Source organism: Diaphorina citri, unplaced genomic scaffold, assembly GCF_000475195.1.
Source record: "Diaphorina citri unplaced genomic scaffold, Diaci psyllid genome assembly version 1.1 scaffold1374, whole genome shotgun sequence".
NCBI lineage: Eukaryota > Metazoa > Arthropoda > Insecta > Hemiptera > Psyllidae > Diaphorina > Diaphorina citri.
This window is the reverse complement of record NW_007378800.1, coordinates 71978-85697: the sequence shown is the minus strand read 5'-3', so window position 1 is coordinate 85697 and position 13720 is coordinate 71978. Positions and strand designations below refer to the sequence as shown.

Here is a 13720-nt window from a genome sequence, read left to right as displayed (position 1 = left end):
CCAGCCTAAAATTTATTTTGCAAAAAAAAAAAAAAAAAAAATGGTAAAGGGTGAGTGCGAAGGCATCCACTCCTAATTTTTTTATACCCACAATCAAATATCAGAACAAAGCAACCACCCTATTATCTACCTATCGAGAGGCTGACGAAAAACGCCGACCCCGCCTGAACACGGGAGAAGGCGAAGAAAAAGAAGAAGAATTAATTTTTAACTATTAAAATTGATTATTAAATAAACATTTCAGGTCAGGAAGAGATTGACACAGCCTGTGAGATCCTGTACGAGCGAATGAAATCCCTGGGCCCCGATGTTCCCGAACTTATCATCCTCCCTGTATATTCGGCACTGCCTAGTGAAATGCAGACGCGGATATTTGAGGCAGCACCCCCCGGATCTAGAAAGGTACAAAATTTTTGTTTGTTTGTTTTTTTTTTCTACTCCAAATATCCTGAACTAGAGTTAAGACTAGAGAATTGAGTAGCTACATAATCGAGTAGCGACCAGTGGCGTCATTACTAGTGTAAAAAGATTATAGAAATATGGAAATTGATTGCAAAGGAGGAACTTGGTAATGCTAATGCTATGATATTCACAAAAGTTGTGAAAAAGCTCTGCTTTACCACAAATAATTTGAGATTTGAGGTAATAAAATTTATGAAATATGGAAGTTGATTGAAAAGGAGGCACTTAGTAATGCTATGGTATGCACAAAAAATGTGAAAAAGCTCTGGTTTAACACAAATAATTTGAGATTTTAAGGCACTGAAATTAAATTTCTGATACATATTTCAGGTGGTCATTGCTACCAACATCGCCGAGACCTCGCTTACAATAGACGGCATATTCTATGTGGTGGATCCTGGATTTGTCAAACAGAAGGTGTACAATTCCAAGACTGGTATGGATTCCCTGGTAGTCACACCTATTTCACAGGTAATTAGTTGACTTTAGTGTCATGGGACTTTCTATTTTAGTCTTCGTCAACAGGAAAATTTGTTTACCTATTTATTTCATAACTTTATTTTACAAATCTATCCAATAATAATATAAAAGGTAAGAATAATGTTTAAAAAAATAATAATAAAAACATAAGGGTAATAGAAAGTAAAAAAAAAAAATCACAACAATCAAAACTCAAAATGTAAACAAATGGAAATGAAACTCCTCGGTTTAGGTCTTAACCGAGGAACAAACGCGTGGTTCAAAATCAACAACGACACTAGCGCTAAAATTGCGGAATTTCGAAGAAGTATATTGTTAGAAACGCACTTTTTGCAAACTCCGCGGTTAGAGAGCTCAAACTCTCGAGTTTCGTCTTGTCAGAAACCGGGCCTAAGTCTAATTAATGGTATGGGGATGGTACGACACAGACCACATGTTTCTAATGTAGCAGTTGTTTAATTTGCTACGAAATAAAAACGGCGGTGAAACACTCATCTTTATTATTATTAATTTAACTCAATGCCACAGGTGCGAAAACCTTTGAACCAATTAGAAGTCAATTTTCAGAGTGAAGGTAATTGTCAGTCCTATTGGCGGTGAAACACTCATCTTTATTATTATTAATTTAACTCAATGCCACAGGTGCGAAAACCTTTGAACCAATTAGAAGTCAATTTTCAAAGTGAAGGTAATTGTCAGTCCTATGCGATCAGGACAAACAAGGCATGTTTTACTACTCCATCCATATTGATTCCCTACTCTATGTTTCAGGTGACAACAGAGGTCTAGCGGCCAACATGCGTGGTATAGGTCTAACTAACCAGGATCTACCAGAGTGGAAGAAACATGTTATAGGAGGCAAGAAGAGTTCATTTGGTAAGAAGACCAACCTTACCATAGTGGAGCAGAGACAGAGTTTACCCATATACAAACTCAAACATGAACTCATCAAGGTAAGTCTTTTTGTGTTCAATATTTTTCCTTTATGGACTGATTATCTTCTTGAAAAAATAAGTAAATAAACATCCACTTTCACATGGATTTGAGGTCCATCAAGGTATGTTGTTGTGTTCAATATGTATTTGCCCTTTTTTGGGCAATCTCTTGGAGAAAAAAAAATGGATACTTTAACTATTGTAAATTTTAGGCGATTGAACTGTAATTCATTCGGTAAGAAGACCAACCTTACCATAGTGGAGCAGAGGCAGAGTTTACCCATATACAAACTCAAAGATGAACTCATCAAGGTATGTCCTTTTGTGTTCAATATTTTTCCTTTATGAACTGATTATCTTCTTGAAAAAATAAGTAAATAAACTTCCACTTTCACATGGATTTGAGGTCCATCATCCATCAAGGTATGTTGTTGTGTTCAATATGTATTTGTCCTTTTTTGGGCAATCTCTTGGAGAAAAAAAATGGATACTGTAACTATTGTAAATTTTAGCAACGGAGATCTTATCATCCCGAAAGCTAAGAGCGAAAGAAGACAGGATGGGAGAAAGCCCCAGCCCTTCCGAAAACGAACCTTATCTGTTTAGGATAATGTTAGCCCCGGGCGGACACCCTCCTAGCTAACTAGGCTGTTTAGGATAATGTTAGCCCCGGGCGGACACCCTCCTAGCTAACTAGACTGGCTGACGTGGACTTTAGCTCGGTCCATTTCGATTGGTCGGATTCTAGTCCTATGTTGACTTGATTTCGGTCCCCTTATGGCCGATCTTACCACTGAGAGTTAACACAGTGTCAAGGGTTTTCTTTGACGTCACCCATTTGATTTACACAGTCCAGTATTTCGTAAACTCTGGATTAACTGATTTACACCCTTTGTGGTTTCTCTCCTCCAGGCCGTCTCGGACAACCAAACTGGCTGACGTGGACTTTAGCTCGGTCCATTTCGATTGTTTGGATTCTAGTCCTATGTTGACTTGATTTCGGTCCACTTATGGCCGATCTTACCACTGAGAGTTACCACAGTGTCAAAGGCTTTCTTTGACGTCACCCATTTGATTTACACAGGTCAGCATTTCCTAAACTTTGGATTAACTGATTTACACCCTTTGTGTTTTCTCTCCTCCAGGCAGTCTCATCCCGCCCGGGGCGGATTTTATCCTGAACGAATAATGTTCGTTCTCGGAACGGCTGGCTTTCTCCTATCCTGTCTTCCTTCTCTCTTCCACTTCGGGACGATAAGACCTTAGCAGTTACAGTTCCTTCTATCAAACATCTTTAAAAAAAGATTGGCTTTTAGTCTTGACTTCATTTCGGTTCATTTCGAATGATTAACACCCTCTGTGATTTCTCTCCTCCAGGCAGTCTCAGACAACCAAATCCTGATCGTCATCGGGGAAACCGGTTCGGGAAAAACCACTCAGATCACCCAGTACCTAGCCGAGGCCGGGTTTACAGCACGCGGTAAGATAGGGTGTACCCAGCCTCGCCGAGTAGCGGCTATGTCTGTGGCTAAGCGAGTGGCTGAGGAGTTTGGGTGTCGGCTGGGACAGGAGGTGGGATACACGATCCGGTTTGAAGATTGTACGAGCTCGGAAACGCTGATCAAGTAAGTCATGGAGGGAGAGAGGATTAGGATGTAAATACTTAGACTACGTTATTTTGAACACAAACCTTGGCTTAACTATTTTATTATTATTTTTTAACTATATAAACCTGAAGTTTGGGTGTAAGAGCTCCTATAGGAGAACCCTGCCACTTAAAAGAGTACGAGCTCGGAAACGCTGATCAAGTAAGTCATGGAGGGAGAGAGGATTAGGATGTGAATAGACTACGTTATTTTGAACACAAACCTTAGCTTAGCTATTTTATTATTATTTTTTAACTATATAAATCTGAAGTTTTGTTGTAAGAGCTCCTATAGGAGAACCCTGCCACTTAAAAGAATCCATAATAAAAAGTTGGTTCTTCGAGTGCTTTACCCTCCCCACCATTTGGCTACAGACTACCCGCCTCCTCACAATAACCTAGTCTGAGTGGGGTCGGAAAAACAGCATGCGATTCCCCAGATGTACCTATTTGGATACCAACGAAATGAAACCAACGAAATCGGATACCAACGAAATAACGAACTGAAGCAACTGCTCAAAGGAGTCATAGGTCTTCCAATCATTTCCTAATTTCCTATGTATTTACAGGTACATGACAGACGGTATGTTACTCCTAATTTCCTATGTATTTCCAGGTACATGACAGACGGTATGTTACTCAGAGAGTGTCTGGTGGATTTGGATCTGAACAATTATTCTGTTATTATGTTGGATGAGGCTCATGAAAGAACCATCCACACTGACGTACTTTTCGGTAAGTAAGGAAAATCCAGCTTTTCACCTTTTTTACGTAAGATTTATTCCTAAAGACCTAATAGCCAAGTTTCTGAAATAGACCAGTTGATCTTACTATTCTTACTTAGGTGAGGTTTCAAAGTTAAAGGCCAGAAAAAAATGAGGAACTAGAGAATTTTCGACCTTTTACAGTTACTTTTTCGGAGTTTTGACCTCAGATTTGGATGTTTCACAAATGTTTACATAGAAATCCACCTTTTATTCATAATTTTACCCAAATGCAACTGCTCCATTAAAATTATTTTTTCATCAAAAGTAATAACTTGCAATGTTTCAGCTAAAGAGGCTCATTAAATTCACAATCAGTTGATTACCTTGGAAGCGCTAGGTTGTGGATTCGTTTCCCGCTCAAGGCGGATATTTTCCTAAAGACCTAATGGCCAAGTTAGTTCTTTCCCCCAGATGGTCAACACGGCAGAGTCAAGCAAATTCTGAAACGATAATATTAAATTGGGACTTTTTTTAAGAGGTTTGATAAAGGGGACTGTACCTGTTAAGGTCCTATCGTACCGAAATCGAAGAGAGAAAAGGGAGACAGGATAGGAGAAAGCCAGCCGTTCCGAGAATGAACCTTATCCGTTCAGGATGGTCACCCTTAGAGGTACCATGTACGAAGGGGGTTGTTTAACTTCAGGGGTTTGTCAGGAACTGGTAGATATTTAGATACATTCATACACTAAAAGGCCACTGGGGGGCGAACAGCCCTAAAGGATGGGTTAAGCTACTTCGTTCTTCAAATTCTCAGACCCCACCAAGCTGAGCAAATTCAAGAAGAACCAGAGACTCGAACCCCTGTACAACAAATACGAAGAACCTAACGCTTGGAGAATATCAAGAGTGCGGAGGAGACGGAACTAAGGACCACAGGTTCGAACCCCGGGAGAGACGGAAAATTTGGCGATTTTTTCTTTCTTTCCGAATTATGATAATGAGAAATAATATTTATGTTCGGAAACACCACGGTAGTTCGCCAGGCCAAGTACCATCGATGCGCCGTGGTATAAATTGTAGGTACAATTTGAATATGAAAGGAATTTTAATTGTGTTAAGCTTAAATGCTTGTCACAACTGTCGTTTCCCGCTAGATACACTAGGCTAAATTTTACGACTTGACTTGGACTCGAACCACCAGATCCGAAGTCCACCGGGCTAACCACTACACCACTGATGTTGGTAGTAATAAGTACGTAAGTTGTGCATAAGTAGGCAAATACCTGCTTACTTTAAATTAATAATAAAGTAAGCAGGTAGTATGTATTTAACAATGAATAAATCATTATCGTGTTTTTATTGCCAAAGCAAGAAATTTATTATAGCCTGCAGGAAAAACATGACAAATCAGAAGCAGAGTAGCTACATATTTGTTTACAATTTACGTTTTCAACAGGAATGTGACACCTGATTTTACTTCTTCAGTCCTTCTGTTCTTGTACGTGTAGAGAGAAGATAGTCAATTTAAAATGAAAAACCTTTGGTCAGAGATAACGATGCCCACTTGAGAAGCCTAATTCGCTTTAAAGTTGGAAGGTAGCGCACCAGCCTTGTAAACGCTAGGTCGCGAGGTACATTCACGCCCAGGAACGTTACTTTAAACAGAGAAAGTTCGTTCTCGGAACGGATGGCTTTCTTTTTATCCTGTCCTCCTACTCTCTTTGATTTCGGAACGATAAGACCTCCGTTGTCACAGTTCCCTCTATCAAACCTCTTCTCGATCATATATCGACCTACTACACACAACAGGACAGCAATGCCTGGAATCGAAGAGGCTTCAGAAATATTGCGAAAATTTGACTCTAGCTTCCGGCATACATTTCATGAGAAATGTGAAGTGCCTATAAGTACTTGTAGAGAAAATACAGATCTGAAGGTATTGAAAAATGCGTTTAGAGATTATTAAGATCAAGTTCCAAGCCATCAGGAGTGAAAAGGAAAGCCAAGAGCCAAACTCGTATGTGTAGTTGGGACAGGAGACATAGTCGAAGAGGGAAGTGAAAGGGTTGCTGGTGGCGACGGGGATACGTCTAACGTTGGTACCAGGGGGGCGTAAGTCTCTCAGAGCTAATCAAAATCAAATATCAGAACAAAGCTCAAATATCAGAACAAAGCAAAATCAAATATCAGAACAAAGCAACCACCCTACTATCTATCGAGAGGCTGACGAAAAACGCCGACCCCGCCTGAACACGGGAGAAGGCGAAGAAAAAGAAGAACAATTAATTTTTAACTATTAAAATTGATTATTAAATAAACATTCCAGGTCAGGAAGAGATTGACACAGCCTGTGAGATCCTGTACGAGCGAATGAAATCCCTGGGCCCCGATGTTCCCGAACTTATCATCCTCTGAGCAAATTGAAAATAACTAACACCAGTATCTATTGTTTATAAATGTATATCTGTATTTAAATTGATTTGTAAATAAAATGTCTATGTAAGATTGGTACATTTAGTTATTTTACAAGAAAACTTTCTATGCATACGATCTTACCAGTCTAATTTTAAAAAGTAAATTTATCATCCTCCCTGTATATTCGGCACTGCCTAGTGAAATGCAGACGCGGATATTTGAGGCAGCACCCCCCGGATCTAGAAAGGTACATAATTTTTGTTTGTTTGTTTTTTTTTTCTACTCCAAACATCCTGAACTAGAGTTAAGACTACAGAATTGAGTAGCTATATTAATCGAGTAGCGACCAGTAAAGGCATTACTAGTGTATAGAAATATGGAAATTGATTGCAACGGAGGAACTTGGTAATGCTATGGTATGCACAAAAAATGTGAAAAAGCTCTGGTTTGAGATTTTAAGGCACTGAAATTATATTTCTGATCCATATTTCAGGTGGTAATTGCTACCAACATCGCCGAGACCTCGCTTACAATAGACGGCATATTCTATGTGGTGGATCCTGGATTTGTCAAACAGAAGGTGTACAACTCTAAGACTGGTATGGATTCCCTGGTAGTCACACCTATTTCACAGGTAATTAGTTGACTTTAGTGTCATGGGACTTTTTATTTTAGTCTTCGTCGACAGGAAAATTTGTTTACCTATTTATTTCATAATTTTATTTTACAAAAGAATGAACCTTATCCGTTCAGGATGGTCACCCTTAGAGGTACCATGTACGAAGGGGGTTGTTTAACTTCAGTGGTTTGTCAGGAACTGGTAGATATTTAGATACATTCATACACAAAAAGGCCACTGGGGGCGAACAGCCCTAAAGGATGGGTAAAGCTACTACGAATCTAGATACATTCGACATTGTAAAGTTTCTGACATCTTCAAATGGATGTGGCACTGTGGCAGTTCGAATCTTCTCTCAAGGGATTTACCGTCACTGTAAAACTGCTAATGTTTTCAATGACATTCAGCAACAAACTACCCGCCTCCTCACGCCAACCTCATCCAACTTGAATGGGGCCGGAAAAAGCCAGCAGAGTTATGGATTGCCCACATGGTCACCCATCTGGTTACTAACCACGCGCAAAGTTGCGTTGCTGAACCACATAGATCTATTGGGAATACATAGCTACATTTAGCTAAGCAAATTGAAAATAACTAACACCCGTATCTATTGTTTATAAATGTATATCTGTATTTAAATTGATTTGTAAATAAAATGTCTATTTAAGATTGGTACATTTAGTTATTTTACAAGAAAACTTTCTATGCATACGATCTTACCAGTCTTAAATTAAAAAAAAAAGTTCAACAACCAGACATCTAATAAAATAGAAACAAAAAAGTAATTAAAATAGCGTTTTCTATGGAGTCTTTTATTTTCAGCAACGTAAGTCATACCTCCATGGAATGCTACCTTGCTTAAAGGTAAGCTAACCAGCGTGTTCCATTGTTGCCAGCAATTAAATTGCAAGAGGAATGTTTAGGAAAAAAAGAGAAAAATAAATAAATAATAATAGTGTAACTAGTAGCAGTTGTTTTTTGCTACGAAATAAAAACGGCGATGAAACACTCATCTTAAAAAGAGAAAATCAAGATATTTAAGATTCTAAAGGGAGAAAATACAAAATACTTCTGGAATGCTACCTTGCTTAAAGGTAAGCTAACCAGCGTGTTCCATTGTTGCCAGCAATTAAATTGCAAGAGGAATGTTTAGGAAAAAAGAGAAGAATAAATAAATAATGGTGTAACTAGTAACAGTTGTTTTTTGCTACGAAATAAGAACGGCGATGAAACACTCATCTTAAAAAGAGAAAATCAAGATATCTAAGATTCTAAAGGAATACATCAAACAACTTAAAAAATTGAAGAAATCAGTAGCACTACAATGGATACCGTCTCACTGTGATTTGTATGGCAATGAAAAAGCTGACTACCTGGCTAAAAAAAGGCACCAAGATCATAAATACATCCGTTTGCCGGCCTTCTTTCGATTCAACTAAGAGACTTGTGAAATCCCGCAGTAAAAATCACAGCGCCTGGATCCGTGCAGAAAGTCAAGGGAAGAAATGGCAGGCGCTTGTAAAAAACCCAGACATCATTCCTAATTTACCTAGGAAGGCATCTGTCGCTCATTTCCGACTTCTCACGGGGCACGACTATCTATCCCAACATCTCCATAGAATAGGTATCAAAAATTCTCCCAACTGTCCTTTATGTTCCCTTAACTCTCCCATGAACCAAGCACACCTAAATTCCTGTCCAGCCCTGGAAGCCAGCAGTTCCATTGTAGAAAAATATTGGGACGCGCGTAGAAAAATGGCCTAATGGTCAATGTCCCGACATTTGTAAACAACAACAGATTCTAAAGGAAGAAAATACAAAATACTTTTAAAATATCGAATCTATATCAAGAAGTACCTTCTCTAGATTAAAATAAAAGGTGCACAGAAAACTACAGTGTTCATAGATTCATAGAAGTCAAAATATTTACATCAACTACCTACTTACATACCTACCGAATAAAATCCCATTTTAAACTTGCTTCAAACTGTATTTAACTTATTTAAATAATTTCAGAGATCTTACAGCTAAGTTAAGTGAATTAAATCAGCAAAATGTTATTGTTAGCTTAAATAATTTCAATTGCTTTTTGTTCGAAAATCGAGTCTTGGAAGTTCTCACTGCTAGTTTGCCAAATAAAGTCTACAGTCATCTCTCCTGTACGAAACTACAAATAAGGCTCTTAGATCAGCTGTTGGTTAACTTTAAAGTTCGGTCCACATCAATTTTATTGGTTCACTCTGCAGGCAACATTGTTGATTAACACGTTTAACACTGATATGACCTTATTTCATATGTGGATTAACCTTAATATTTATCCAACAGCTGAAAACCAATTGCTAGTTTGCCAAATAAAGTCTACAGTCATCTCTCCTGTACGAAACTACAAATAAGGCTCTTAGATCAGCTGTTGGTTAACTTTACAGTTCGCTCCACATCAATGTTATTGGTTCACTCTGCAGGCAACATTGTTGATTAACAAAGTTTAACACTGATATGACCTTATTTGGTATGTGGATTAACCTTAATATTTATCCAACAGCTGAAAAGCGGGCAATCAAATCCACAACAAATTACCATTCGAAAAAACACCCGTGTTTTTAACACATTAATTTCCTCAGACTCTTCAACACTCTTCGTCCCAGCGTTTAGATGACAAACGGAACAATGGCCTTTCGCTGCTTGGGGTAGTCGGGGAACTCCTTCTTGTAGTTCTTGTGTTTGCCGAGCGCCCATACGGTCATCTGGTACATTCCCGCGCTGGCGAATAACAGAGCCGGGAAACAGGACGTCAGGAGTGAAAAGGAAAGCCAAGAGCCAAACTCGTATGTGTAGTTGGGACAGGAGACATAGTCGAAGAGGGAAGTGAAAGGGTTGCTTGTGGCGACGGGGATACGTCTAACGTTGGTACCAGGGGGGCGTAGGTCTCTCAGAGCCAGATGAATGCTTAGGTTACCCAGCTGACAGAACTGTGAGGAGAGAGTTGTAAGTTTAAAATTAGTAGAGATCTAAAGCAGGTTATACAGGCTTAGAACAGGTCTTAGTATATGACACATGTGACTCAGGTGGAAAACCTTGTAAAAAAAATACAGGTTTTATTCATTTAAATAGTTTTGCCAGCTTCAAAGTGTAATGCAAAAAATATATAGGCACACCAGAATTAGTTGTCCAAAAGCTCAAGCTAGAGCTTTTATAGCAGTTTCCATTTCCCTGGATAGACCTACTTACATATGTACTTGTATGTACCTACTATACCTTCCTAGAAATGCACATGATCACTAAAGAGATTCTAGCAGACGCGAGACGTTAGCAAAGTTATACCTGTACTAGGTACCTCCTAACCCTACATAGGGAAGCACAGAAACATCAAGGACATTATTTACCTACTGATTTGTTTTAGTAGAGATCTAAAGCAGGTTATACAGGCTTAGAACAGGTCTTAGTATATGACACATGTGACTCAGGTGGAAAACCTTGTAAAAAAATACAGGTTTTATTCATTTAAATAGTTTTGCCAGCTTCAAAGTGTAATGCAAATTAATATAGGCACACCAGATTTAGTTGGCCTTTTAAAAGCTCATGCTGAATCTTTTCCAGCCCTTTCCGTTTCCCTGGATAGCACCTACATATGTTGATATCTACTTTACCTTCCTAGAAATTCACATGTTCACTTAAGAGATTCTAGCAGATGTTAGCAAAGTTATACCTGTACTAGGTACCTCCTAACCCTACATAGGGAAGCACAGAAACATCAAGGACAATATTTACCTACTGATTTGTTCCAGTACTTAGGTGCATAGATACACCTACCTGTGTGCAGTAAAAAATTACCTCCTATAATTTTCCAAGATCAATTAATTAAAGAATAAGGGGTTTTCTTCCTGCTTTATTACATGTGTGTGTTCATAAAGACTGACCACACTAGGTGTACTACAAAAATAAAATTAATCACTAGGTACTCATCTTTGCTACATCACCTCTTTTTTCTCAATTCCCATTCAAATTCTTAAAAGATGATAATTAATCATTACTTATAGATATGTATTGGGTGTTGATTTTTTTTCTGTGGCGTGGGAGAAACGATGAACGAACAGAGTCTCCAGCACTCGCTTCGTGTAGTGAACTATGTAGCATAACGCCGCCAAACTGAAAACCAAGGATAAGCGTTAATAGGATAAATAAATAAATCCCGTTTCTTTGTATTATTATATCACAACTTTGGTACTCACTGCAGCACTTGTACTCACTGCAGCACTTGTATGATTTTTCCAATATCTCATTATTCTTTAGGCGAGCCACTCATCACATAGACCTAACAGGTACACCTGATCAGGTCCGCCTATCAGGTCTACCTGATAGTGTGTGTGCTCATCAGGTAGACCTGACAGACGGACCTTTTCAGCCGTACCTGTCAGGTCTACCTTCCTGCTCTTTTCGATTTCCGGACTATAAAACCTTAGCAGTTACAGTTCTATATCAAACCTCCTCCTCAAGAAGAAGAAAAAAAACAGTCAATTCTATTACTTTCCTAGAAATATAGGATAAGGAAAGTAAAAATCATAGCGTGTGTAACAGACTTTAACCAAGCTACTTACTGGGCAACATAGGAGTACGGCTTACTGGCGGCCTCAGAGCCATAGAAAATCCAGGGCCGATAATAGAAGATCAGATACACAAACAGGGGCCCGGCATATTCAGCCATGAACACTGTAGACCAGCCAATCTGTGGCCCGAGATCTTTGATGAAAACCATGTCCCCATTCTTCAGTCCTGAAAAAGATAACGTAATTTGCATATTTGTTAGTATTTTACATTTACATAGATAGGTATTTGAAAAAATTGCTGAATTGTCAATTTTTGCATTTGTAAACAACATAGGTAATTTCTTATGACTTATTACTGAAGGGGGCCAACCTATGCCTAGGTACCTACCAAATAAAAGGTAGAAGGATATACATTGCTTTATAGAAATTACTGACAAATGAGGACTTTTCAGTTCTACCCTACGTACACATTAATAAATTAAGGAGCGCAGCAGCACTCCGCCCTGCCAAGTCAAAATTTGACCGCGCTAAGCGATCCGTGGGGAACTGGTGTATTCAACGTGCTATCGCCGCTGGCCGGGAAAAAGCGAACTATGTAGTTCAATAATTTCATAATACATTAGTTAAGTAAGGTACCTAATGATTTGATGTCGTCGGAGTCTTTGAGAATTTTGCCTTTGATTTCCAACCGGACGGCCTGTCTGTCTGGGTAAAGCTGAGATTTGGCTTTGTGAACTTCCTTCTTGATGTCCTTGACAGTAAAACTGCCGGATACCTGGGAACCAATCAGAATTGAGAAAAATATTAGTATCAAAAGCGTGCCGGGAGGCGCGCGAACGTCAAGAGTTCGAAGCGTCGCCCGGCCTATATTAACACGAAATAGAGTTTGATCGTTTTTTCGGCATTTGATTTGATTTTGAAGGTATTTGATTCGTTAGGAGACGCTCGACATTTACATGAAAAATTAGGTCTATATAGGACGTAGGTAAGTACATACCTAATCGAATTATGATAATGAGAAATAATATTTATGTTCGGAAACACCACGGTAGTTCGCCAGGCCAAGTACCATCGATTCGCCGTGGTATAAATTGTAGGTACAATTTGAATATGAAAGGAATTTTAATTGTGTTAAGCTTAAATGCTTGTCACAACTGTCGCTTCCCGCTAAATACACTACGCTAAATTTTACGACTTGACTTGGACTCAAACCACCAGATCCGAAGTCCACCGAGCTAATTCATACACCACTGAGGTTGGTAGTAATAAGTACGTAAGTGCATAAGTAGGCAAATACCTGCTTACTTTAAATTAAGTAAGCAGATAGATACTAAGCAATCTAAGCATGTATTTAACAATGTATAAATCATTATCGTGTTTTTAATGTGCTTTATTTTCAAATCTTGGCGCGGTTGATTCCGATTATCAAAAGTGTGACCAACATAAAATATTTTCCCTGCTTGCAAATACGCTTGAGTGCGATGGGCCCCGTTTCATAAAAAGCTTCGCACTTAGCATTTCGCACAAGTCATTTGAAAAAGATTTTTGATTTTTCTTTTCAAGTACCTGCAAGGTTGCTTTTATGAATGTAGCCCACATTTTCTCCAAAGTTTTGCTATCCATAGATCTTACCTCTGAGGTCCTTTGGTTGCAACCCCCCTGATAAATGACAGATTTTTCAGTGTCATGTAAATTTCAGTTGGTTCCCCAATCATGTTAATTTCAGTTCCCCAAAATGCACGTGCACTACAGACGGGATACCTAAACAAATGGTTTCATTCCTGAATGTTGTACCAAAACATGACAAATCAGAAGCAGAGTAGCTACATATTTGTTTACAATTTACGTTTTCAACAGGAATGTGACACCTGATTTTACTTCTTAAGTCCTTCTGTTCTTGTACGTTTGGAGAG

General features: G+C 38.7%; 3 protein-coding genes and 1 long non-coding RNA gene across 4 annotated transcripts in view; 3 read left to right on the top strand and 1 right to left on the bottom strand.

The window, feature by feature from the left end:
* LOC103515587 (ATP-dependent RNA helicase DHX8-like) overlaps positions 1-6644 on the top strand; it is a 6827-nt gene extending 183 nt beyond the window's left edge. The window contains exons 2-9 of the mRNA XM_017446738.1: positions 245-402; positions 793-933; positions 1471-1516; positions 1714-1909; positions 2090-2189; positions 3255-3502; positions 4139-4257; positions 6556-6644. Of these exons, the coding sequence (XP_017302227.1) occupies positions 245-402; positions 793-933; positions 1471-1516; positions 1714-1909; positions 2090-2189; positions 3255-3502; positions 4139-4257; positions 6556-6644 (1097 nt within the window). The remainder of the gene's footprint in view (positions 1-244; positions 403-792; positions 934-1470; positions 1517-1713; positions 1910-2089; positions 2190-3254; positions 3503-4138; positions 4258-6555) is intronic.
* A 167-nt stretch (positions 6645-6811) lies between these two features.
* LOC103515586 (ATP-dependent RNA helicase DHX8-like) lies at positions 6812-7290 on the top strand. The gene is made up of 2 exons (XM_008480525.2): positions 6812-6891; positions 7138-7290. The coding sequence occupies exons 1-2, from the start codon at positions 6847-6849 to the stop codon at positions 7288-7290; spliced, it is 198 nt and encodes a 65-aa protein (XP_008478747.1). The 5' UTR covers positions 6812-6846.
* Positions 7291-7385: 95 nt separating this feature from the next.
* On the top strand, positions 7386-8997 carry LOC113470075. The gene is made up of 2 exons (XR_003393269.1): positions 7386-8127; positions 8358-8997. It is a non-coding gene; the product is annotated as an uncharacterized LOC113470075 (long non-coding RNA).
* A 633-nt stretch (positions 8998-9630) lies between these two features.
* On the bottom strand, positions 9631-13430 carry LOC103515585 (very-long-chain enoyl-CoA reductase). The gene is made up of 5 exons (XM_026828235.1): positions 13374-13430; positions 12444-12582; positions 11859-12033; positions 11322-11409; positions 9631-10271 (listed from the first exon to the last, which is right to left on the bottom strand). Exons 1-5 carry the CDS (start codon positions 13428-13430, stop codon positions 9912-9914), a joined length of 819 nt encoding a protein of 272 aa, XP_026684036.1. The 3' UTR covers positions 9631-9911.
* Between the last annotated feature and the right edge of the window lie 290 nt (positions 13431-13720).